This window comes from Myotis nattereri (genome assembly GCF_964212035.1).
Source record: "Myotis nattereri genome assembly, chromosome: 12".
Taxonomy (NCBI): Eukaryota; Metazoa; Chordata; class Mammalia; order Chiroptera; family Vespertilionidae; genus Myotis; species Myotis nattereri.
Window position 1 is genome coordinate 53,092,793 of NC_138087.1, and position 27,150 is coordinate 53,119,942.

At 40.9% G+C, this 27,150-nt stretch overlaps 1 protein-coding gene across 2 annotated transcripts in view; it reads left to right on the forward strand.

The window, feature by feature from the left end:
* Positions 1–6,159: 6,159 nt before the first annotated feature.
* UBAP1 (ubiquitin associated protein 1) overlaps positions 6,160–27,150 on the forward strand; it is a gene marked incomplete at its 5' end in the record, with an annotated part of 39,887 nt that continues 18,896 nt past the window's right edge. For both annotated transcript variants that reach the window (XM_081103656.1, XM_081103657.1), the window contains 2 exons: positions 6,160–6,368; positions 15,753–15,793. In XM_081103656.1, the coding sequence (XP_080959782.1) occupies positions 15,760–15,793 (34 nt within the window). The remainder of the gene's footprint in view (positions 6,369–15,752; positions 15,794–27,150) is intronic.

The following is a 27,150-nucleotide window of genomic DNA, read 5'->3' on the forward strand; positions in this document are numbered from 1 at the left end:
ACATGGTTTCTACTTCCCTTCCTTTCTTGGACTCAAGTCCTGCTGTCCATTTCACTCCAGCCAAGCCCTGCTCTCTCCAGAGCCAAAGTTGATAGTTTGGTGTGTATTCTTTTAGTCATTTATGCTTGAATATATCTCTATCTCTATATATCTATATCTATATCTATATCTATATCTATTATCTATATCTATATCTATATATCTCTCTCTGTGTATAGGTGTACCAAAAATGTATACATACACTTTGAATAATTATAAAGGCAATGTTTATTATAATTATAAATTGAGTTATCAGCTGTTCAAGCGTGTATACATTTTTTGGGGACACCCTGCATATGTCAACATCTATCTATGTAGTTGTTAACTTTCTACAATGAGAACAATAGGCATTTTTTTGCAATTTGCTTTTTTATTTCCGAATATGTTGTAATAGTCACTGACAAATTGCTCCACAAAAAGGTTTCACCAGCCGAAACTGGTTTGGCTCAGTGGATAGAGCGTTGGCCTGCGGACTGAAAGGTCCCAGGTTCGATTCCGGTCAAGGGCATGTACCTGGGTTGCGGGCACATCCCCCGGTGGGGGATGTGCAGGAGGCGGCTGGTCGATGTTTCTCTCTCATCAATGTTCCTGACTCTCTATCTCTCTCTCTTCCTCTCTGTAAAAAATCAATAAAATATATTTAAAAAAAAAATTAAAAAAAAAAAAAGGTTTCACCAATTTATACTGCTATTAGCAGGGATAAGAATCATTATTTCTCCATCCATGCCAGCATTGACTATAATTAATCCTTTTTAGCTTTTGCCAATTTGATGAAGTGAAAAATGGGGCCTTGTTTATTTTTTAAAAGTTATTAGTGATGTTGAACATTTTTTCACTAGTTATTTTGTTCACTAGATATTTGTTTCTTCTTTAGTGAATTGCCTTTTGAACAAGTTACATCTATATTTTTCTATTGAATCATTCTGTTTTTCTTATTGATCTGTAGGGGCTTTTTTTGTATTGGGGAAATTAGCCCTTTTCCTGTTAGAGGGTCACAAATATTTTCTTCCAGATTATCTTTTCACTTTGTGTATAGGTCTGTTGTCATCATCAAATCTGTCAACCATTTCCTTTTGAATTTGGTGTCATGATTAGAAAAATTCTTCTCACCCATGATTCAAAATATTCTATATTCTCTTCTAATATTTTAGAGTTGTTGTGTTTATTTTTATGCTTTTGGAATTTGAAATCATCTTTTTTTTAAAATAAATTTTATTGATTTTTCACAGAGAGGAAGGGAGAGGGATAGAGAGTTAGAAACATCGATCAGCTGCCTCCTGCACACCTCCTACTGGGGATGCGCCCACAACCAAGGTACATGCCCTTGACCGGAATCGAACCTGGGAACTTTCAGTCCGCAGGCCGACGCTCTATCCACCGAGCCAAACCGGTTAGGGCTGAAATCATCTTTATCCATTCATGATCATTAGGATAACTGCATCTTCATTTGATGATCATCACGAAGTTCTTCAGGAACTTCAGAAGTGACCAAGAAACCTGAGTCCTTCATTGTACCCTGAGTTTATGAAAAAGGATAAAGGGTTTCAACCTGACCTCCAAGGTTCTCAGGATTCATCCTGACTTTTCTTTTGGATTTCACAGGAGAAAAGATGCCAGTGACTTTACTTCTACAGCCTTAGAACTGTTACACCCAAGCCAAGCCTCTTCCCTCGTGGTCTCTCCAACCTTATCTCTCTCTGCTCCCTTTGCTCTAGTTACTGATTCTTCTTGTCCTGGAACTTTCCTCCATCCTTGCCTTTGCTCAAACTGCTTTGTTCTAATTGCTTTGGGCACCCTCCATCCTGTTCTGTAAGGTCTAACTTAAATGCCTTAGTTCTCTATGAAATCTTCCTTGATTTCTCAAGTCCACCTAAATACTCTTTCCTCTCTACTCTTCAGCCATGGAATGTGTTATTTAGATGATTATTTGCCAGGTACTGTCATTATCTGTACAACTAAATGTCTGATTCCCTCATCGACCTCCCTCAGAGCATCTTTGTAGACTCATGGTGCCTGACACCTGGTAGGACTTAGCCAATGCTGGATGGCTACATGAATAAAAAATTGTAGAGCTGATTATATCTTTCCTACCTCTGCTCTTAGACTCCCCAAAAGTCTGGTAGTGTATGAAAGGAGGGAGAAAGAGTAGAAAAAAGAGGGGGAGGATTGTGAGGCGGTGTTCCTTGGACTGAAATGCTATTTGTAGACCAATTTCTAGTTGCACTGGGAGGAAACAGACACAGGGCAGGGTTAGTAGAGGACTGGCATCCTGTTCAGCCTTTTCTGGTCACAGGTTGAGTTACTACCCGGATTAATACCTGGAAACTGACACATATGCGTCACTCCTAGGAAGGTGGAGAAATATTTCATTTTCCAGGAAATGTCCCCACTTCCTTCCCATTTCTTTGTCCCCCCCCCCCCCCCCGCCCTTATTTCTTAAGGATGGGTTGCCTCCATGGGGGCTGGGTGGCACATAGCAGGCTGGCCTAGGAGTCAGTAGTCAGCAACCTGGTCCCCACTTAAAGCAAAAAGGCAGAGAAAGAAATATTAGATCAGGAATCTTAGGCTGATGGGAAATCTCAGGAAGACCCTGTCTGATGGGGGAGGCTTGTCTCTAGACTCAGGGACAAGCTAGAGGAGAGGCACAGGCCCAACCCTCCAGAGGTTTTTCCTTCTTAATCCTCCATGGCACCATAGTCTCCTGATTCCTTTTCTGCTTCTCTGGCCACTACTTTTCCACCTTTTTCTCTGCTTCCTCTTCCCATGCCCTACTTGTCAGTGCTTCAAAGGGTCCTATCCTCAGAAGTTATAATTAATCTGAATTTCCATTCTTCTAGCCAAACCTTCAAGAATTTGATTCAGGTCAAAAACCTTAAAGTCATCCTGCGTCCTCTCATTTCCTCACACCATGCAACTAATTTGTGAGCAACAATAATTTTTTTAATCCTCATCTGAGGATATGTTTATTGATTTTTTTAGAGCTAGAGGAAGGGGGAGAGAGAGAAACATCAATGTGAGAGAGAAACATCTATCACTTGCCTCCTGTACACGCCTTGACTGGGGATCAAACCCAAAACCTAAACATGTGTCCTGACCAGGAATTGAAACCAAAAGCAAATTTTGGTGTGTGGACGATCCTCTAACTCAGTGGCTCTCAACTTTCCTAATGCCATGACCCTTTAATACAGTTCCTCATGTTGTGGTGACCCCCAACCATAAAATTATTTTCGTTGCTACTTCGTAACTGTAATTTTGCTACTGTTATGAATCGTAATGTAAATATCTGATATGCAGGATGTATTTAGGCGACCCCTGTGAATGGGTCATTCGACCCCCAAAGGGTTCGCAACCCACAGGTTGAGAACCGCTGCTCTAACTGAACCACCCCGCCAGGGCTAATGTGAGCAAATTCTTATGGCTCTACCTTCAAAATGTACCCAGAACCTGACCATTTTTAAACACTTTCACTGCTGCTATCACTCTGCTCTACAGTACTATCATTTCCTTCCCGGATTACTGCAATAACCATTATGTGCTTCCACACTTGCCCTTCTTGCTCAGTGTAGCAGCTACAGTGATTTTGCTAAAAAGTTAGATCATTTCCCTTCTCTGCTCAAAACTCTCCTATGGTTTGCAGCTCACTTAGAGTAAAAGCCAAAGTCCTTAAAACTATCCTCAAGACACTATGTGATATAGCCAACTGTTACCTCTTTGTCACTTCATCTCCTACTATTCCTTTCTTTGCTCACTCCATTCCAGTCACACTGGACTGCTTACTTTTCTTAGAACATAGAAGGTGAGCTCCCACCTCAGGGCCTTTATACTTACTGTTCCCTTGCATTGGCCTGGCATTCTCTTCTTTTAGATATTTACATGACTTATTTCCTCACTTCCTCCAGGTGTTCTTTTTGGCCAGGGTGTGTCACTTCCTTCAGATCTTTACTCATGTCACCTTTCCCTGGCCATCCTTTATAAATTTCAACCATGGCCCTAGCTGGTTTGGCTCAGTGGAGTGTCGGCCTGGGGACTGAAGGGTCCTGGGTTTGATTCTGGTCAAGGGCATGTACCTCAGTTGCAGGCCAGCGTGTGTGCGAAGGCAACCAATTGATGTGTCTCTTTAACATTGGTGTTTTTCTCTGTCTCTCTCCCTTCCACTTTCTCTAAAAATCAATGGAAAAATATACTCAGGTGAGGATTAACAAAATAAAAAATAAGAAATTTCAGCCATGAATACTTTCTATCTTTCTTGTGCTTTATTCCTTTTCTTAACAGTACTACCATTATTATTATGTTATTTTTTTCTAGAATGTAAGCTCTGTGAGAGCAGGGATTTTTTTTTGGCGGGGTCTCTTTTATATACTGCTGTATTCCCAGTGTGTAGAACAATACCTACTATATTGCAGGAACTCAATAATACTTGTTAAATGAATGAATAAAAAGTTTATTTGGCCCAGGCTGGGTAGCTCAGTTAACTGGCGCATCGTCCTGTACACTAAAAGGTTTCGAGTCAGGGCATATACTTAGGTTGTGAGTTTGTTGATCCCCAGTCGGGTTACATTTGGGAGGCAACCAATTGATGTTTCACTCACATCAATGTTTCTATCTCTTTCTTCCTTCCTCTATAAAAATAAATAAAAACATGTCCTCAAATACAGGACACATGTAAACTCACATTCCCTCCTGAACATCTCTCCAGAAAATTTGCCCTCTTTGGCCAGCTGAATTCCTTATTATTTCCCATAGGGCTTCAGTAAACCTTAGGTCTTTCTTGTTTCTCTTAGTATGAGACCCCCAAAATGTGGCTCCCCTTTCACAATTTCTTCCCCCATATAGCTGGTCTCTTAATCTTGTTACGACAATCTCCTAAATCTTGCTCCAGTCATCCCCTAGTCTCCATCCCCAGTTTCTGCTTTAGTTCAGCTATGAGTATCTTATTCAATGCAGAAGATCACCATGTCTTCTCCATTTTATTCACTACTGCCATTTTAATTCTCCTGATGAAGAGCTTTGATCAGCTCACAGCTCTCTCCACAAATCTTTTATGGCTGTCTATTATCTGTTGAATTAAGTAGGCAAATAATATAGAATTCATGATTTGTTATTGTTTGCTTATTCTACCCCCCCCCCCCTTTCTGGAACTCTGTCATTGTGAGTTAAAATTGCTGCACTTTCAAAGTACATATATTATCTCCTTTGGAGTTCTGAAGAGAAAAAGAGGGTTGGAGAATTAAACATGAGAGAGTACACACTCTTTACATACCCAGAAAGTGTAGATGTAAATCTTTCCTAATCTCTTAGCAAAAATCAAGTTTTCCAGATCCATTGATGTACCATTATTATTACCCTCTGACTTTTCCTACTTTGAGAGGAGAGGCTTCTATTCTCCCACCATTCAGGAACTTTTGGGAACAAAGATTCACCTCATTCAGTTATGAATCCGCCATGCACCTGATTCCAGAAGACATCCAATAAACGCACAAGGCAGTAAAGGTGTGGGATTGGATTAAACTGGTTGAATGCCAGAATTGGAGGATTTCGAGGTCACCTTTCAACCCACTCACTTATAAATGAGGACAGTGAAGCCATTATCAGAACGGATTAAGTCTCCCATCAGGTCAGTGACCCGGGACCAGAAGCGAGACATCCTGATTCCCATGTAGGTCTCGTTGGTAAATACTTCTGCTTCCCTTCGTGTTTCCAGGCTCTCGGTTCCCGCCAGGTAGATGCCTATCTTCCAGGACTGGTTCAATCCTCTGACATGGAGGGAACCAGGAGAAGAGGCTAGAGGCCCAGCTGGATGAAAGGAGATGCAGTCGAGGGTAGAGGAGCGAGAAGAGGTCAGAGGTCGCATCTCATCTGCCAACTGCCCTTTGCCCCTTCAACTCTGGTCCCTGCATTCCGACCCGTCTCCCTAAATCCGCTTCTACGCCTTCCCCTCTCAGTGACCCTTTCCTTCTGCCTTCCCTTAGGGTCCGCAGGATTCACCCATTCCAATGGCAACGCCCCAGGTAGGAGCAGCTGCTCGGCACTAAAAGGGAGATTAGTTACGTCACGTCGGTTCCTCCCACTGGCCCGAGGGGCGTGGAGCGAGGCGTCATGACGTCAGACGCCCAAGGGGGCGGAGCGGTGAGGGGAAGGAGGAGGGAAGTAGGACTTCAACATGGCGGCTGTGGTACTGGCTTCGGCTGCGGTGACGGCCTGGCCTGGGGCGGACAGAGTGGAAGGTGGTGGTGTTCGCTCTCCCTAGAGGCCGTCAGCGGGACCGAGCGTGGGAGGTCGGCGGCGCCAGCACCTTTCGGCTTCTGGGACGGCGGCGGCAGCGGCGGCAGGTGAGGGGGGAGGCGCCTCCTTCTGGGGCAGGGAGAGGAGGGGCGGCATTGGGGGTAGGGCGCCGGTCCCGGGATACGGGTGAGGGAGGGAACCCGGGGAAGAGGCTCGAGGCCCAGCTGGGTGGAAGGAGATGCAGCTGAGGGTGTAGGAGTGAGAAGAGGCCGGAGACCCGTGCCTCGGGGCGGCTTCAGGGAGAGGGGCCGGCGTGAGGGGCCAGAGTTGAAGGGGCGGAGGGCAGATGGGTGTGGGGAAGTGAATTCGGATGAAGGGGACTAATACGTGCGGGACGATAGGCTGTGTAGACATCGGCCTCTCTTGCTGGAGTGAGAGCTCGGTGGGAACTGGAGGATGCCCGGGAGGGGGACCCAGGTGTGAGTCCGGAAGGTGAGTGATGTGGAGTTGAGGGTGAGTTGGGGACGCGCGGCGCAGATTGGGTTCTTCCCGAGGTGACGAGATGTGGGAGAAAAAAGGGAGTAGACCAGCTGAGGGATCTTTGGGGATACCTTTGACATGGCCAGGCCTTGTCCAGGTATGTTTACTTTGCCTCTCGTTGTTTCTTGGGTGGAGACTTACCTGTACAGTCCACCTGGGCCTCTGAAACAACCCCGATCTTTCTTGCGGAACATCAAGTTACAGTTCATTTATTTGATCTGTATCAGTGCTCGCTGGCCTTTGTGTCCTGCCACATGGACTGGATTCCAGAGTAGCCTCTTAAAGTATGACTGAACATAAAAACAGATTTTATATGAAGCCGAAAATTTTGAGAGTTTTTAGCCACCATGGTTGCAAACCAGATTTGGTAATTTAGTTAACTGTTAAATGAGTGTTATCTCTCTATCCTCAGTTGTGTATTAGTATTTGAGAATTAGGTTAGATACAGTGGACGTTTCTCTTTATAAAAATTTTATCAGATTTGGTGGTGGGGAAAACAGGGCACTTAGTCTTTAGTGATAGCTAGCTCTTTAGTTCATGTCTCAAAACAAGTTAAACTGAAGCTTTCTGAATTTTTATAGCAAATGTTTTGGGCTGAAAGTGTCCAAAGTCTAAAGAATTACATTGTCTGCATTAACTTTTTTATTTACTTATCTTTTTGTCGAAAGTATTACAGATGTCCCCTTTTTAACCCCCACTTACTCCCACTACCCCACTCCTGACCTCCCTTCTTCACTGCACTATTGTCTGTCCATGGGTTATGCATATGTGCATAGAAGTTCTTTGGTTAATCACTTCCTGCCCCCCCCTTCTCTCTGAAATTTGTCATTATTTACTTTTAAGTGGAATTAAAAAAATTTTATTTATTGACTAGAGGCCCGGTGTACAAATTTGTACACAGGTGGCGGGGGTGGGGGGGTGGGGGGGTCCCTTGGAGTAGCCTGCAGAGATCAGGATTCACCTCATGCCTCCAGCCTTGCAGCCCCACGTGGCACCCTGCTTTGGCCTGGCGCTGCTCCCTCACCTACTCCACCATCCCACCTGCGGGCGATAGATCAGGGTTGGGCTCCCTGCCTGGCTCCCTCAGCACCTAGGAGCTGGGCAGCAGCCCCGCCCCCTACCACCACTGTTGTGCTGCTGCTGTTCCTTGTCTGCAGGGTCATCGGCAGGGAGATTACCACCCCCCCCCCCCCCCCCAGGCCTTGGCCTGGCACCGCCCGCTCACTTGCACCACCATCCTGCCGCTGTCCTGCTCTCTTTGGGGCCCATCGGGAGGAGGTGCTGCCCACTGCCAGTGCCGTGTCACCCCCTGGTGATCAGTGCATGTCATAGTGAGCAGTTGAACTCCTGGTCTCCCAGTCGAGGTCTCCCAGTCCAACTCCCGGTTGAACAACTGCCTGAGAGGACAATTTGCATATTAGGCTTTTATTATATAGGATTTTAGAGAGAGGAGGGGGGAGAGAAACATCAGTTTGTTGTTCTACTTATTTATGCATCCAGTGGTTGATTATTTTATGTTTTTTTATTGATTTTAGAGAGAGGAAGGGAGAGGGGCGGAGAGAGAGAGAAATGGATGGACTGCCTCCTGCAAGACCCCCACTGGGAATAGAGTGCACAACCTGGGCATGTACCCTGACCGGGAATTGAACCAAGTGCTCAACCAACTGAGCCACAGTTGGCCAGGACAGTGGTTGTATCTTGTATGTGCCCTGACCAGGATGCACCACAACCATGGCATATCTTGATGACGCTCTAACCAACTGAGCTACCCAGCCAGGGCTTTAAGTGGAACTTTATAAATTAAATTTTTGTTTCTAACCCATCCTATTCATTTTTTTTCTGCCCTATTTCTGTTACTTTTTAAACATTTATTGAATGCCTATTTTTGCATTAATAAGTCATTAGAATTATGGAAATGGGAAAGTTTGTTTCTTTAGTGAGCATCTCAATCACCGCGTAGCAAATAACTTGCTATGGCCTTATTGGAAGATAAAGTGTTATCTATCTATCTATCTATATATATATATATATATATGAGCCTAAGTGACCGTTATGATGGAACAACTGGAACGACCAGACTTCTGGCCAGTAGCTATGATGCGTACTGACCCAGACCTTGTTGCTGGGGCCCTGACAGCCCCAAATCTGGTTCTCCTGCACCCCGGACCCAGACAGGAGGGAGCAGGGAGCCAATTCCTCGTGGAATCGGCCGTTGGTTAGCTTGCTGCTGGGGCCAACCTCCTGTGGTCCCTCTCCATGGCTGGCCGGCCTCCCTGATCGGTCCCATCACTGGCCAGGCCAAGGGACCCCACCCGTGCATGAATTCATGCACCGAGCCTCTAGTTTTAGAAATAAAGACAGGAAGAAAATTAAAGTATGTGAATAAAAGAACTTTCTGAATTTTTCTTTTGTATTTGATGCATTACCTCATTATGGCATATTTTATGTATATCTGAGAGATTTTATTTTTCATTTTGATTTTGAAGAAGACAGTCATAGTATCCTGATAAAATAATATTAGGTCGGTAAACAATTCTCAATGGTTGCTGGATCACATTTATCTAGGACTGGCAAATGTCACTTTATCTTGTTTATCTTTTCTTTTTGTCTTGACTAGAGTAAGGTATTTAAAATGAGATTTCAAAGTTTAATTCAGTGACTAAAATTCTCTCAAGTATTTTCTGCATTATAGGTGAATTTTCATTAGCCCAGAGTGTAGATGTCAGTATTATAAATATTTCCTGTTCTCTGATGATACTGTTTAATGTTTGGAGTTTTTTCACATGTAGATTATTTTAGTGTGAACTTTTTCCCGTAGACCAACCATAAAACCAACCATCAGTTCATCATAATCAGGTAATTTTCCTTAAACAATCTTTCTCAATACATGCATAAGGTATTGAGTAGTATCTTAATGTATTAAATAAGCTTTTTCTTAGGGGAAAAATATTTGAAGTTTAGAAATTAACTGGATTTAGTTTCTCATATAGCATGAGAATCCCTACTTCTGTATCATGAAGATAAGTGAAAAAATTTATCCTCTTTTCCAGAATCGTAATTGCTTATACAAAAAAGCCTTTCAGTTAGAGAAAGAAGTAAGGAGCAGATTCTAACCTATAGCCACAATTTCTTTCTTTTTTTTTTTTTTTATATATATTTTATTGATTTTTTACAGAGAGGAAGGGAGAGAGATAGTTAGAAACATCGATGAGAGAGAAACATCGATCAGCTGCCTCTGCACATCTCCTATTGGGGATATGCCCGCAACCCAGGTACATGCCCTTGACCGGAATCGAACCTGGGACCTTTCAGTCCGCAGGCCGACGCTCTATCCACTGAGCCAAACCGGTTTCAGCCACAATTTCTTATAGTATTGGAAAATAATTTGAATGTAAGAGTAATGTTTTCCTATAAATTGAGAGTTGTAATTTCAGGCTTTAAAAATTTAGGTGAAGGTAGCAAGATTTACAAAGAGAAAGGTGCTAACACTGGGTATATGCTGATGAGCTAGGCATTGTTAACACTTTACATAACTTAATCCTTACAGTTTGATCTGGTAGGCAGGTTGTGATATGCATCCTTTTTGGTGTTGAGGATCAGAGAATTAAGTAATTTAAGGTTACAGCTATAAAGTGCTTAGATTTGTCTAATTTTAATACCCATCTATTACACCATTTTGTCCCTTTTAAGTGGTCACAGAGCCATTCTAATTCCTGTCAAATAAATTTAAAGTGTAAGCACTTTTTAATTTTAAAGTTATGTCCTTTAAAACTCCTTCTTCTCATTGAAATAGTAGTGTTACTATAATGATAAGCACTTCACTAAAATTTTAGTCAATTAAGATGTCATTGGTATTCTAGGAGTACATGACTATTTTTGTACTTAACAAAATAATCTAGAGAAACTGGATAAGGGACTAAAAGTTTTCTTACTTGTATTGCTGAGTCAGGTTGGACCCAGTTTATTAAGGGCCAAAATTTGTATTTGGCAGTAATCCGAACATGTTCTCAGAATTCTGGATTGGTCATTATCAGTTGCTTAATGCTTACCAAACACTTCCAGTTTTTGAGTCATTGAATTGGCTCATGGTAAATGTGAATATTGTGCTTATGGAGTCAAGAGCCAGCAGTGTGTGTTTTGGTTGCTTCACTTCCTCCCTAACACAATATTGTCAGAATTGAAAATTTTTTTCTAATCTAGTGTGTTTGAAATGGTATCTATTATGTTTTTATTAGCATTTTATGAAATTGAGCATCTTTTCAGATGTTCATTGGCCATTTGTATTCCTGTGAAGTTTTATGCCTATTTTTATTGAGTTGTTTCTTTTTCTGATTGATTTTTAAGAATTCTTTATATACTTTGAATACTACTTATTTGTTAATTTATGGGTTGCAAATATCCTTTCAATTTATGACCTGTCATGAGACTTCTAAGGATCTTAGTGAGAATGTCAAAGACATGGAGCAGGGCTTGCTTCAGTGGGGCTTTGGTGCTCACTGAGTCTGCCTCTTGAGTGTGTCACTTGTGGATGTGTAGAGTTGTAACCTAGTATGATCTGAAGCTGTCCACTGGGCGCACTGGCTCTAGGGCCTTCAGGGAGGTGCAAAGTCAGCCACTACCTGGGGCCACCTGGCAAGAGCTACAGAGGGATTTGCAGATGACTTGGAGGCCCAGCAGTGAAGCAAAGCTAGTGCCAGGTCTTGGGTCTTTTATTGATAGGTTTGGGGTACACTGTCACCAGCTGTAGCTTGTTTGAGAGATTTTAGCAGAGTCTGAAACCTGAGCCAGGACAGGCCATTCAAATGGAAAAGCTGCTACAAACAGCTTGGGTGGGGCTGCAAATTGGATAGGGCAGGGTCTCAGGGAATCACCAAGGCAGAGCAAACAGTGTGCTCCAGGCTGATGGAGACTCAGATACGGCTGCCAGCCAGCCCTGCGACGGGAGGTTCCAGCACAGGAACAATGACCCCTGTGAGCACCCCTGTCTGGGATAAAGCCGCCCCCAAGTTCCTGCCCCAATGCCAGACAATCCAGTTCCTCCCCATATGTGTCTGGGTTCCCCAAAGCCACCTGGTGCTGGAAGTTCAAGTAAGTTCTTGCACAGGCCCTTTAAATGGGACACCTGGGTCTTCAGCAGCCTCCTTGTCACTCAGCCACAATCCCTGCTGGTTTTTACAGCCTGTAGATGCGGGGGACTTCTCTTCCCAGCTCTGGTACCCTGGACTGGGGTCTGGTGTGGGGCCAGGACCTCTTGTTCCTCATGGGTGGCCTCCTCAGAGATGATTTCCTTCCCAATTAAAAAAATGGCACACGTGGGTGTCGGACCAGCCCATTCTACCCCTCCTACCAGTTTCAATGTGCTTTCTTCTTCTCTAGTTGTAGGACTTCCATTCAGCCAGGTTTCAGATGGTTCCGAATGATAGTTGTCTTATATTTTAGTTGTAATTTTGATGTGGTTGTGGGAGGCAGCCAGTACAGGCATTTATCAACTCCACCATCTTGGTTCTATTTATATTTTTCTTTTTTAAACATTTTTTATTTTGTTTTATTTTACTTTTTCCATCACTGTTTATCCCCTCTATGCTCTCTTCCACCTTCACTCCCCCCTGCCCCAATCTCCACACTGTTGTTCATGTCCATGAGTTCTCTGTTTTTCGTTCAATCTCTCCACCTTCCCCACCTCCTGACCCCCACCCCAGAGCTGTCTCCATGTTCTTTATCTATGAGCCTGTCTCTGTTTTGTGTGGTAATTCAGTTTGTTCATGAAATTCGACATATAAGTGAAATCATATGGTACTTGTCTTTCTCTGACTGGCTTATTTCACTTATCATAATGTTCTCCAGATCCATCCATGCTGTTGCAAAGTGTAAAATTTTCTTTCTTTTTACGTCAGTGTAGTATTCCATTGTGTAAATATACCACAGCTTTTTTATCTACTCATCTATTGATGGACACTTGGGTTGCTTTCAAATCTTGGCTACTGTAAACAACGCTGCAGTGAAATAGGGGTGCATATATTTTTTTGAATTATTGTTTCAGTCTTCTTTGAATATATTCCCAGAAGTGGAATCACTGGGTCATAGGCGGTAACTTTTAGTTTTTTTGAGGTAAATTTCCACAGTGGTTGCACCAATCTGCATTCCCACCAACAGTGTATGAGGGTTCCCTTTTCTATATCCTCATCAGTACTGGTTAGTTGATATATTGATGATAGCCTTTTAGACAGGTGTGAGGTGATATCTCATTATGATAGAGCTTCTTTAAAACATCCCTGATGTTAGCTGGTTTCCAAAATTATGTATTAAATCAGGGGCTCAAGCAGCCTCCCCCCAGCCATTTGCCTCTCAAAAACAGCTGCTGCTTTGACCGATGATATCCAATAATACCAATAAATATTAGGACACCAAGATGAAAATGCTCATATCCTGAGCATATTCACAGCTCTCATGGTTGGATGCTTAGATACTGCTTCTTTCCCATCAAAGATTTAGGAAAAAACACATTTTTGGTATGTGCTTATGTGGGAAGGTTCAGGCTGTCAAGAATCTGGCTTCTAGGTTCAAAAGTCTCACTGTATTGTTGTGGTTTATGTACATAATGATGACTCTAGAGCAGCCGTGGGCAAACTACGGCCAGCGGGCCGGATCCGGCCCCTTTGAAATGAATAAAACTAAAAAAGAAAAAGACCATACCCTTTTATGTAATGATGTTGACTTTGAATTTACATTAGTTCACACAAACACTTCATCCATGCTTTTGTTCCGGCCCTCCGGTCCAGTTTAAGAACCCATTGTGGCCCTCGAGTCAAAAAGTTTGCCCACCCCTGCTCTAGAGCCTGTAAGAGCCTATGAATGTCTTCTGCACATATAAAAGGTTAAATCATTTTCATTATGGTTTGTTGGTTCTTTGAAAATCACCCCTAAAAGAACCCCTGTAGCCCTTAGCTAGGATCTTTCCATCTTTCTCAGTTAATTTGTATATATATTGCAAGGTATGGATTAAGGGTGGGTATAATAATATCATTATACCATTTCCACACTGTCTTTTAATTAGTGTAGCCTCATAGTAAGTTGATGGTAAATTCTCCAACTTCTTTTTCAAAATTGTTTTGGCTATTATATTTCCTTTGCCTTTCCATGTAAATTTTAAAATTAACTTGTCTGTTTCATATATATATATATATGTGTGTATATATATATATATATATATATATATTATTGATATTTTTACAGAGAGGAAGGGAGAGGGAAAGGGATAGCAGGTTAGAAACATCAATGAGAGAGAAACATCGATTCAGCTGCCTCTTGCATGCCCCCCACTGGGGATGTGCTTGCAACCCAGGTACATGCCCTTGACCGGAATCGAACCTGTGACCCTTCAGTCCGCAGGCCGACGCTCTATCCGCTGAGCCAAACCAGCTAGGGCTCTGTTTCTTTTTTTAAAAAAAAAAGTCCAAGCTCTGGTTGGGTGGCAGATAATCAATTAATTGGACCTTAATTGGGACAGTGGCTCAGTTGGTTGGAGCGTCATCCCGTACACCAGAAGGTTGCGGGTTCATTTTCCTATCTGGGTACATACCGAGGTTGCAGGTTCGTTCCCCAGTCAGAGCGAGTACTGCAGGCACCTGATCAATGTTTTTCCTTTCTCTCTAAATCAATGAAACCATATCCTTGGGTGAGGATTAAAAAACAAAACTAAAAAAAAAATCCTTTGCAGATTTTTATTCTGTTTTGAGTAATTTTTACAAATAGGTATAGTATGTTTACTTTAAAAAAAGGTTACAGTGGAAAATAAAAATGTTTTCACTATGATGCCTTGCAATATGCTATAGTACTGGCTAATAGATACCATACCATAAATTCATATACTTAGTCTTAATTTTTTTCTGCGTATGTCTTAGGTAAATTAAACACCATACCATATCAAGGGAGATAAACTTTAGGTTGAAGAGCTGAGAGTATTTGTGTAAGAAAAGACTTTGCACCTACTTCCTTATCTAGGGGTTGAAAGTGCAAAGATAATATTAAGCTAGATGTGTGGTTTTATGTTTTTCCCCCCTTCATTTTTTTTTTTTTTTTTTTAAAACACATTTTATTGATTTTTTACAGAGAGGAAGGGAGAGAGATAGAGAGTCAGAAATATCGATGAGAGAGAAACATCGATTAGCTGCCTCCTGCACATCTCCTACCGGGGATGTGCCTGCAACCCAGGTACATGCCCTCGACCGGAATCGAACCCGGGACCCTTCAGTCCGCAGGCCGACGCTCTATCCACTGAGCCAAACCGGTTTTGGCTTCCCCCCTTCATTTTTAAAAAATTTTATACAAAATTAAAACAGTACAAAGGTTGTATGTCATTCATTCCCACCTCAGAAATTTGTCTTTTTTAAAAAATATATTTTTATTGATTTCAGAGAGGAAAAGAGAGGGAGAGAGAGATGGAAAAATCAGTGATGATAGAGAATCATTGATTGGCTATCTCCTGCTTGCCCCTTACTGGGGATTGAGCCTGCAACCTGGGCATGTGCCCTGACCTGGACTCTAATCATGCCATAGATGGATGCTCAACCACTGAGCCACACTGGCCAGGCTCTGCTTTCTTTTTGGAGACTTTGGAACTGAGAAGTTTGAGGGCTATGTCAGTCCTGTTACCTTTTAGTCTTCTGGTTTCCTTTTTATAGCTTCAATTTTCTGTCTTTTTAAAAAAATTTTTTTAAAGTTTTTAATTTTTGTTGATTTTAGAGAGAGAGAAACATCAATTTGTTATTCCATCTATTTGTGCATTCACTGTTTGATTCTTGTGTGTGCCCTGACTGGGGATTGAACCTACAACCTTGGCAAATCAGGAAGATGCTCTAACCAACTAAGCCACCTAGCCAATTTTCTTGTAATGATTTGTTTATATTTTCTCAAGACATCATGAGTCTAAAAAATATTTCTTTGTTTTTCAGATTCTAAATGGCTTCTAAGAAGTTGGGTGCAGATTTTCATGGTAAGTAGACTATTAGATATGCTTTAAGTTTTGATTTGATCAGAAATTCGAAATCACTTATTTAAGTGCTCCTTTTTGTTTATTCAAATGAGCAGCTTGAGAAAAATAAAAGTGTACAAGGTAGCATATACATTCCCTAGGGCTTCAGATAACTTTAATATATGTATTTTTTACTTTGGAATTTTCTTCCTCATTACTATTTACATTCGGTATTCTGTATTAGCTTCAGGTGTACAGCATAGTGGTTAGACAGTCATATACTTTACAAGGTAGTCCCCCAAATATTTCAAGTTCACCATACATTGTTATTAAAATATTATTGACTGTATGCCTGATGCTGTAATTTACATCCCTGTGACTATCCTGTAACTGCCCATTTTTACTTCTTAATCCCTTCACCTTTTTTATCCAGCCCCCCAACCTCCCTTTCCTTTGGCAACCGGCAGTCTGTTTTCTGTGTCTATGAGTCTTTTCTATAGATAGCTTTAATATTGAAATATTTCCTCAAATGGATAGTTAGTCTCTCTGTGTTTTATTGTACTTGTAACTACCAGAGTTGGTTAGGGAGGCTGCCTCTTTTTGTTCTTTTCCTCACTGTTAGACGTTTTCTTTGTTGATTCAAAAGAGGGAAGGGGGGAGGGGGGGAGCATTAATGTGATTGGTTGCCTCATGCACACACCCCAACTGGGGATTGAACTCACAACCGTGGGTATATGTGCCCTGATCTGAACCAAACCTGAGACCCTTCGGTGCATGGGCTGGGGCTTTAATCAGTGAGCCACATTGGCAAGGGCTTCATTGTTCTTTGGCAGTATTTTGAAATATTTATCATTCCCTGGTCATAGCTCTTCTCTATATCAGGTATGAAAAATTCTAAACCTTTAGCTAATATTTTGATTAAGTTGCCCCTCCCCAAAAGGAAGTAATATACTACAAGTAAACCATGATCAGTAGATCAATGTATAATAGAAGTACCAATAGGAATAATTACAATTTTGCACTAGAGACTAATAGTTTACCATCTTTTTCTAAGATATGGCGTTTATAAACTTTATTATCTGCACTTGGAAGGAATGGAGGTGCCTAAGAAGTCATAATTAAAGACCTCTTTTCATATAGTAGAAGATAAGAATCAAAGAACAGAAATATCCAAACAATTATTTTTAAAAGGGTTTTAAAACTGATCTTTCATTTTATAAATCATGTCATTGTAAGAATGATTTGCTAGACAACTTGGCAACATGTGTTGGTCTGCTCTTCTGATTATGAAATTGTTTGTGTGACTCACCTCAGTCAGGGTGGTACAGCAGGCACTGCGCTGTCAGCTTGCTTATATACACTATACAACAGCTTTAATATCTCGAATTGCCATTGTATATATACTTACACTCATTACTTGCATATGTTTTGTTAAATCCCTTTGGAATTAAGTCATTGAAATTCTGGAATTTGCATTTTATATACTAGTACAGGTCAGCCATCAGATCTGCCAGGTAAGTTATCCTGTGTAAGGATCATTACAGGGCTCCTTGAAAGCACAGTAAAGTGCAACATAATGATGTTGTAGTTAACAGATTGAATATAGGATGGTGGTCCCATAAAATTATAATGGAGCTGAAAAATTCTTATCACCTAGTGATGTTGTAGCTGTCGTCATGTAGCACAAAAATGCATTACTTTTGTTTGTGGTGATGTTGGTATAAGCAAGACACTTTATAATAATACACAATTATACACAGTACATAATGCTTGATAATAATAGTAAACAACTGTGCTATTGGTTTATGAATTTACTATATTATACTTTTTATTTTAAAAATATTTTTATTTCATAAAGGGAGAGGGAGAGAGAGAGAAACATCAACGATGAGAGAGAATCATTGATCGGCTGCCTCCTGCACACACACACACACACACACACACACACTGGGGATTAAGCCCGCAACCCTGGGCATGTGCCCTTGACCGGAATCGAACCCCGGACCCTTCGGTCTGCAGCCCAATACTATATCCACTGAGCCAAACTGGCCAAGGCACTTTTTATTATTTTAGAATATACTGTATATGCTTTTTTTATATAAAAAACCTTTTTTTTACATAAAAAGAAGTTTGCCATAGCACAGTATGCTCTGTTACGCTGGGAGCAGACTTAGACATCTCATGTTTACTGCACCTCTTTTTTTGTTTGTTTTTTAATATATTTTTATTGATTTCATAGAGGAAGGGAGAGAGCGAGAGAGGAGACAGAGAGAAAGAAAGAAATAGAAACATCAATGATGAGAGAGAATCATTGGCTACCTACTGGGGATTAAGCCCGCAACCCGGGCATGTACCTTTGACTGGAATTGAACCTGGGACCCTTCAGTCTGCAGGCTAATGCTCTATCCACTGAGCCAAACCAGCTAGGGCTGCATCTCTTGATTGCATCATTTTCTCTTGTGTTTGATTTAATCTTGTGTTGTTTTGCTCATCATGGCCTCTAGTGTACAAATATCCACTGCTAATGTTATCACTAAGCAGCCACATTGAGTGATTGCTCTAGAAATGAAATTGAGTGATCATATAATCTTTTATATATACATATATATTTTGATTGATTTCAGAGAGGAAGGGAGAGGGAGAGAGAGAGAAACATCAGTGATGAGAGAGAATCATTGATCTGCTGCTTCCTGCACATCCCTACTGGAGATTAAGCCTGCAACCCAGACATGTGCCCTGACCGGGAATGGAACCCTGACCTCCTAGTTCATAGGGTTGATATTTAACTACTGAACTCCACTGGCCAGGCTGATCATATAATCTTGAAGAACAAGAACAAAGTGATGGAAATTGTTAAAGGATCTATGTCATTGAAGGCAATAAGACTAACAAAAATTTGAGAAGGGCTTATAACAGACATGGAAAAACTTCTAATGACCAGACATATAAGTGTATCTACCCTCTCAGCACTGTGATGATCACAGGCAAATCAAAAAGTTTGTTTGCGATTTTGAAAGAAAAGCCTGGACCTGACTATAATGTTGTATTTACTGCTAGCTCTAGGTCAGGGGTGGGCAAACTTTTTGACTCGAGGGCCACAATGGGTTCTTAAACTGGACCGGAGGGCCGGACCAAAGCATGGATGGAGTGTTTGTGTGAACTAATATAAATTCAAAGTAAACATCATTACATAAAAGGGTACGGTCTTTTTTTTTTTTAGTTTTATTAATTTCAAACGGGCCGGATCCGGCCCGCTGGCCGTAGTTTGCCCACGGCTGCTCTAGGTGGTTTAAATGATTCAAGAATTGTTATTCATTACATAATGAAAAAGTGAATGGTGAGTTAGTCTGACAGATGTAAAGGTTGAAGAAATTTTGGAAACTCTAGATATGCTGATTGTGGAGGAAAATTACTTGCCAGAGCAAATATTCAATATGGATGAAACCTCCCTATTCTGGAAGCAGATGCCTAAGGGACTTAACTTCTATTAAGGAAACTAAATAAGTGCCAAGTTTCAAGGCTTTTACCAGTAAGAACAGAACAGTCTTTTTTTTTTAATTTTTAAAAAAATATATTTTATTTATTTTTTTACAGAGAGGAAGGGAGAGGGGTAGAGAGTTTGAAACATCGATGAGAGAGAAACATCGATTAGCTGCCTCTTGCACACCCCCTCCTGGGAATGTGCCTGCAACCAAGGGACATGCCCTTGACCGGAATCGAACCTGCGACCCTTCAGTCCACAGGCTGACACTCTATCCACTGAGCCAAACCAATCAGGGCAGAACAGAACAGTCTTGCTTGGGAGCAATATTGCAGGCTACAAATTGAAACCCTTTCTGATTTGGCACAGTGAGAACCCCAGGATCTTGAAACATATCATTAAGCACACACTGCCAGTGTACCACAGAAACTGTAAGTAGTCATGGATGACCAAGCTTCTCTTCCAAGATGCTCTCCTGAACTGCTTTGCTAGCAAAATGGAGAAGTACTATTTTAAGATTTTGTGTATTGCTAATAACCCTTATTGGTCATCTTCATCCCAAAATCAAATCTCCCGCCAAATACCACTCTTTGATGCAATCAATGGGTCAAGGAGTTATAGTAGCTTTTAAGGCCTATCACCTGAAGAGGACCTTTGCCCAGGCTTTTGCTGCAGCTGAGGAAGACACTGATGCAATTCTGGAAGGATTATAACATCTATGACTGCAACAAGAAACTTGCTTGAGCTTGGGGTGGTGTCACCAAGGAGTTATGAATGGCATCTGGAAGCAGACATTCAAGAGGTTCATCTGTGACTTCAGAGGATTTGCCAAGCATGAGGAGGTTGCAAAAATCAACAAGTTGTGGTAAAGATGCCAAGCAACTTTAATCTGTCTGGATAAGGATGACATTGAGCAGCTCTTAAAGGTAGTTCCTGAGTAATTGACTAATGAGGAGTTAATTGTAATTGGAACAGGAACACATAGCTGAAAATGAGGCAAGAGAAAGCGAAATTGCAGGAGAGGAAAAAGAAGACCCCCCCCTCCCCCAAGAAAACTTACAATGGAGGGTTTAGCAAAAGCTTTTGTAAACCTTAACAAGCTCCTTTAAAAGTTCAAAACATGGACCTCAACACTGCAAGGTTTTCATTAACAGGAATGTTTATGGTGCAGTATTTGCTTAGAAGCAAATCTGATGGAAAAAAGAAACCAAGCAAACCCCGTGGACATGTTTTCTGAAGATTGATACCTCCTCAAGAAGAGCCCAATACAGATCCTTCAGGAGGTATTTTAGAATTCAGCACTGTTATTATAGGAGATGACAGCGCCAAGCATGTTATTTCCCTTGAAGACCTTGTAGTGGGACAAGATGTGGATGTGGAAGACAGTGATGTTGATGCTCCTGATGACCCTGTGTAGGCTAGTGTTTGTTTTTTAGTTCTCACCTGAGGAGGATATGTTGTTTTTTTAAAAAATTGATTTGAGAGAAAGAGATCGGGAGAGAAATACTAGTATTGATGGGAGAGAGAAATATCAATTGGTTGCCTCCTTTAGGAGTTCTACTGGGAGGGAATTTAATCCCCAGTCTTTTAATGTGTGAGACTGTGCTTCGAACACCTGAGCTACCCCGCCAGGGCTGTCTTAGTTTCTTTGTTTGTTATTTTAAAATATATATATATATTTTATTATTGATTTAAGAGAGGAAGGGAGAGGGGGAGAGAGAGAAACATCAGTGATGAGAGAGAATCATTGATTGGCTGCCTCCTGCATGCCCCACACTGGTGACAAGCCTGCAGTGTTGGCATGTTCCCCAACCAGGAATTGAACCATGACCTCCTGGTTCATGGATTGATGCTCAACCACTGAGCCATGCTGGGCTCTGTCTTAGTTTTTAACAAAAAATTTTAAAAAGTAAAAAAAAAAAGCCATGGCCGGTGTGGCTCAATATTTAGAGCAGTGGTTCTCAACCTTCTGGCCCTTTAAATACAGTTCCTCATGTGACCCAACCATAAAATTATTTTCGTTGCTACTTTATAACTGTAATGTTGCTACTGTTATGAATCGTAATGTAAATATGTGATATGCAGAATGGTCTTAGGCGACCCCTGTGAAAGGGTTGTTCGACAGTCAAAGGGGTCGCGATCCTCAGGTTGAGACTGCTGATTTAGAGCATCAGCTGTGCACCAAAGGGTCTCAGGTTTGATTCATGATTGAGGGCACATACCTGGGTTGCAGGTTTGATCCCCAGCTGCAGTTGCTAATCCTAACCCTGACCCAAACCCAAACCCGACTAGAGCACGTGTGGGAGGCAACAAATCAGGCAACCAATTGATGTCTCTCACATTAATGTTTATCTCTCTCTTTGCCTCCCTCCCTCTCTTTCACTCTCTCTAAAATCAGTGGATCCTCGAGTGAGGATTAACAACAACAAAATAATAAAACTAAAAAATTAAAAAAATTTTAAATAGGGAAAAGCTTATAGAATTAAGAATCCTATATAATAAAAGGCTAATATGCAAATAGATCAAACGGCGGAACAACCGAACAAACAGTCGTTATGACATGTGCTGACCACCAGAGGGCGTGTGCGGAACATGGCTGGTGTCAGCCACAGTGGGATGGTGGAGCAGGTGACTGGGAGCGCCAGACCAAGGCGGGGCGCTGGTCACTGTCATCAGGGTGAGCCTCTGGTGTTACTGAAAATTCTTTGCTCCCGTGCACCACGGTCCCACCGGTGCTTGTACCTGCTGCCGGTGCCCGCCCTGCTTGCACCTGCTGCCGGCACTGCCACTTGCACCCATTGCTGGCACCCGGCGCCGACCCTGATCACCCCGCTCCATCAGTGGGTTTGAGTGGTGGCTGCTGGCCCCAATTGCCCCTCAGGGCTTCTCCACCTCCCCCGGCTCCCGAGGGGAGATTGGGGCAGCAGCTGCCGCTCGCATCACTGATGGTGCCAGCCCCAATAGCTCTGCACCTTCAGTAGGTGCGAGTGGGGCCGGTGCCACCAGCGTGTGGGAGTTGTGGCGGCTGGAGCGGGGCTGCCTGCAGAAGGGGGTGGGGGTGGGGTGGGAACACAGCGGGAGGGCTGGGCAGGGGCATGGAGGATAGGCCAAGACCCGCCCCTGTGCCTACTGCAGCCTTGTGGTCCACAGTTCCTTTCAAGGTGCATGAATTTGTGCACTGGGCCCATAGTATATAAATAAAATAGTTTTGTGCAGCTGTACAGTGTATTTGTGTTTTAAGCTAAGTGTTATTACAAAAGAGTTGAAAAGTTAAAAAAATTACAAAGTTAATAAAGTTAAAAAGTTACAGTAAAACGAAGGTAAATTTATTGAAGAAAAATTTTTAAATGAATTGTCTAAATGTACAGTGTTTACAAATTCTACAGTAATATCCTAGGCCTTTACATTCCCTCACCACTCACTCACTGACTTAGAGCAATTTTCAGTCCTGCAAGCGTCGTTCATGGTTAGTTCCCTACACAGGTGTATCGTTTTCTATCTTTTATATCATATTTTTGTACTTTTTCTACATTTAGATAAACAAATACTTACCATTGTGCTATAGTGGCCTACAGTATTTAGTGCATTAACATTCTGTACATATAGGTTTGTAGCCTAGGAGCAATAAGGCTATACCATATAGTCTGTATGTGTAGTGGGCTGTAGTACCTAGGTTTTTATGATGTTTTTACGGTGATAAAACCACCTACCAATGCGTCAGAATGTATCTCTGTTGTTAAGTGACCCATGATTGTATTTAAATGATGAGAGGCAGATCTGAAGTTGCCTCTGCCTCCCTTTTTTAGGAGAAAAGAGAGGACGGAGCCAAGGACTGAGAGCAAACACCCTGTGAGAGGAAATAGCAAAAATTAAAAATTTAAACTAAGAGTCTTATTTAAAAAGAAAAGCTTTCTATCTTTAACCTTAGGGAACTCCTTTTTTGATTGGAGTGAAAATAAGGTGGACCGCAGGTTATGTGTTTCCGTTAAACCATTTAGAGAGACTATAATCTTCGGTTGTCTAATCAATAAAGGCTTTTTAGGAATTTACTCTATCCCTTACATTCCTAACCAGAGTTTTATTGTTGAATGAAACATTCTACCTGAGTAAAATTTGAGAAAAAAATTTCTCTCTTTGGCTTCTTCTGCTTTAATACTCTGAGCTACTACTTGAGTTTCAGTGACTTTGGTTGGGTTTTTAGATTAAGAATCTTATTTTTAGATATCATGTAGTTTAAGAAATAGAAATTAAAGGTAATAGTTGGAGAATAATAGGCAATCTTTTTTTAAATAAATTTATTTTATTGATTTTTTTACAGAGAGGAAGGGAGAGGGATAGAGAGCTAGAAACATCAATGAGAGAGAAACATGGATCAGCTGCCTCCTGCACACCCCCTACTGGGGATGCGCCCGCAACCCAGGTACATGCCCTTGACTAGAATCGAAAACTATTTTCTCCATCTCTCAGGAAGCTAAATAGATTTTCCTCACTGTTTTCTTTGTGAATGTGATCCATTTTAATTCTCCTTTTACATTGACTTGCTTTCTTGGCCTACTTATGTAGGATGCATGGTAAAAAACGGGAACCCCAGTTATGTTGTGTCTTGCTACTTGATCTTTTCAGTTTTAGTGACTAGCATCATATAGCTAGACTTGTATCTTTTGGTCAAAAGAGTATTTGATAAAAATTTAGTGTATTCCCCCTAAATTAGATGTTCCGTCCATTGAGGGGTCTGTGTGTGTGTGTGTAAGTCTTCTAGGGCTTTTGGGGTGTGGACAAGGAGGTAACTGCTTCATGAAAATGCCTTTTTTCTATTTACATATTTGGGCTGATCAGCTCTTGTGCTGCGCTTATGACTCATATTTGATTACCTTCTTTCCAATCAAGGTTGAACTTCTTCCATTGTCATTAATAACCATATACTGTGTTCTTAAATAGCACAATGAGAGATATAAACAGTTACTTTTCAAAGACCTTTAAAAATAATGTCCTTATGTACATTACAAACCCTTGGCTTAGTTTAAATCAGGCCTTTCTTGGATTATAGTGCTTTGAAGTGTCAATCCTCTTTAATTTTTTGTTTTGTTAATACTCATCCGAGGATATTTTTCCATTGATTTTTAGAGAGAGTGGAAGGGAGGGGGAGAGACAGAGAGAGAAGCATCAGTGTGAGAGAGACACATTGATTGGTTGTCTCCTGCATGTGCCCCAGTGGGGGCTGGGAGCCAGGGTTGATTCGGGTCAAGCTAGGTATTTGCTGTTGACCTGAATCAACTCCCACCCTTCAGTCTGAGGGCAGACACTACCCACTGAGCCAAACCAGCTAGGGCAATCCTCTTTAATTTTTAGCTCATTAACTACTTGTTTCATCTGAAAAAAGTTGTTTTCCAGAAGTGACTTAAGAGATTCTAAAAAATATTTCAACAAAGTACTTTTTTAATATCTGAAAAAAGTACCTTGAGATTCTAATTTAGGAAAACATGTTCCTATAATTGGACTTAATAAAAGTAAATTTCCTCCTTTGAAAGCTGTCCAATTTATGACCATTTAGCTAACCTCTAAAGAGGTGCATTTTGCTCTTGGTTTAATTTCTGCTAAGATATTGAAATACTTTTTCTGATTAGTAATAAAAAAAGGTATTTTATATTATAGAAAAAGGTTTTAAATGTTCATCTGTTAATGCTTTATAGTGTTAATGTAGAGAAGTTGACCATCATTTAATTGTTCTCCTGTATGTTAATATGCTGCCACCCTTTTTTCAAGATTTTCTCTTTATTTTTTGTTTTCAACATTTTGACTATTATGTACCTTGGTGTGATTTCTATGTATTTATTTTGCTTAGAGTTAGCTAAACTTCTGCGATCTGTGGGTTGATTTTTTTTTATCACTTTTGCAAAATTTGCAGCCATTATCTCATCACATTTCTTCTGCCCCATTATCTTTCTCTTAACCTTTTGAAACTCTAATTACATATGCATTAGGTTGTTTGATAATGTTCCAGAGATCTCTTAAGGTTCTGTTTCATTTTTTTCTCTCTTTGTGTTTCTATTCAGTTAAAAATTTTTTCAAAAATCCTTACCTGGGGATATGTTTTTATTGCTTTTTAGAGAGGAAGGGAGGAGAGAAAGAGAAAAACACTGATTGGTTGCCTCCTGAACATGCCCCTACTAGGGATCGAACCTGCAACCTAGCTATGTGTCCTGACTAGGGAACGTGCCCCTACTAGACAGTAGAACCCACAACCTTTTGGTGTATGGGACACGCTCCAATCAGCTGGCCAGGCACCATTCAGTTAAAAAAATTTTTTTTTGACCTAAGTTCTCTAATTCTTTCCTCTGCTGAGTATTATCATCTGATTAGTGAATAGCCTGGCTTATGAACTATCAAAATTATCTTTTCTGATACTGCATTGTTTTCATTTCTACCATTTCCAGTTGTTTCTTTATATTTCCATCTCTGTTGAAATTCCCCTTCTGCTCACACATGTTTACCTTTTCCATTAGATCCTTTAACATATTTATTAAAATTATTTTAAAACTCTAATAATTCCAATTTCTTAGCCATCTCTGGATTTGAGCCTGATGACTGGTTCCTTTCTTGATGGATCATGTTTTCTTGCTTCTTTGTGTCTCTTATTTTTTACTGAATGCCTTATAGTGTATATTAAAAAGCTCATTTTGCAGGTTATCTGGCTTGTTTTTGTTAGGGTATAAGTAACATTTCCTTCCTATTTTACATTCTCTAAGCAGATCTGTGTGTGTGCGTGTGTGTGCGTGCGTGTGTGTGCGTGCGTGTGTGTGTGAGAGAGAGAGAGAGAGACAGACTCACTCACTCTATCTATCTATCATCTATCTATCTATCTATCTATCTATCTATCTATCATCAGATTTTGCAAGTGTTACCCGATTTAGCCTTTAAGGTAGTAATAGCCAATCATGAAATTGCAATTTTCCACATAATTTTAAGTTTGATCTATTCTGTTCTTCTTTTTCAAAACCTGTTTGGATGAATTTGAATTAACAGTAAAACCAGAATTAAGCATAATCCATTTGTTTCCTTCTATTAGGAATTTCTCTTCCACATGGAATTGTAGCCTTTTTTTCAGAAACAAATAGGTCACAAGATCATAAGCATATTAGCAATTTAGAAAGAAAGAGAACAGAATGAAGCCTTCCCAGAATTTATAATGAGTCATTACACATGCAGCCCAGTCTCTTCCACCATGATATCATGCAAAGTGCTGTGCAGAACCTGACTTCAAGGACTGCCATAGCCTCAGTTATCAGAGATACACTTTCTTTTTCTAAATTGAACATAGGAAAATGGGCTTGGACGTTTTAGAAAGATTTTCAGTAATAAAGACGGAAACTAAAGGTGTTTGGGGTGAGCCAGGAAATAGCTACAATGCTTAATTCTCTGGTCCATGTAGGTTGAGTTTTTATTGAATCTATTTAAAAAGAAAATGTATTGAGAAAACAAGAAATTGATATGTTTAAATAGATATTGTGATATATTGAAAAAAATGAATAGTTCCTAAGGCATGGTTATACTAGTATTTGCAAAATATATTCTTTGTAATGCTCACAGAATTGTGATTATTCAAAATGTCCATTATTCAAAAGGTTGTTTTTTGTTGTTGCCATCACTTTAAATGCCTTTTTGTTCTTTATTTCTATCCCCTCCTCCCAATAATCACACAACGTTCAATCCCTGTTAACAAAGTTTAAAGGACTAAGGGAAGGTTAGGGGATGTGCTAAATCACCATGGCATTGATGTTAGTGAAATGAAACTGAATTTTATTTTATTTATTTACTTTTTAAAACATACTTTTATTGATTTCAGAGAGGGAGAGATAATCATGGATTGGCTGCCTCTTCCATGCCCCACACTGGGTAT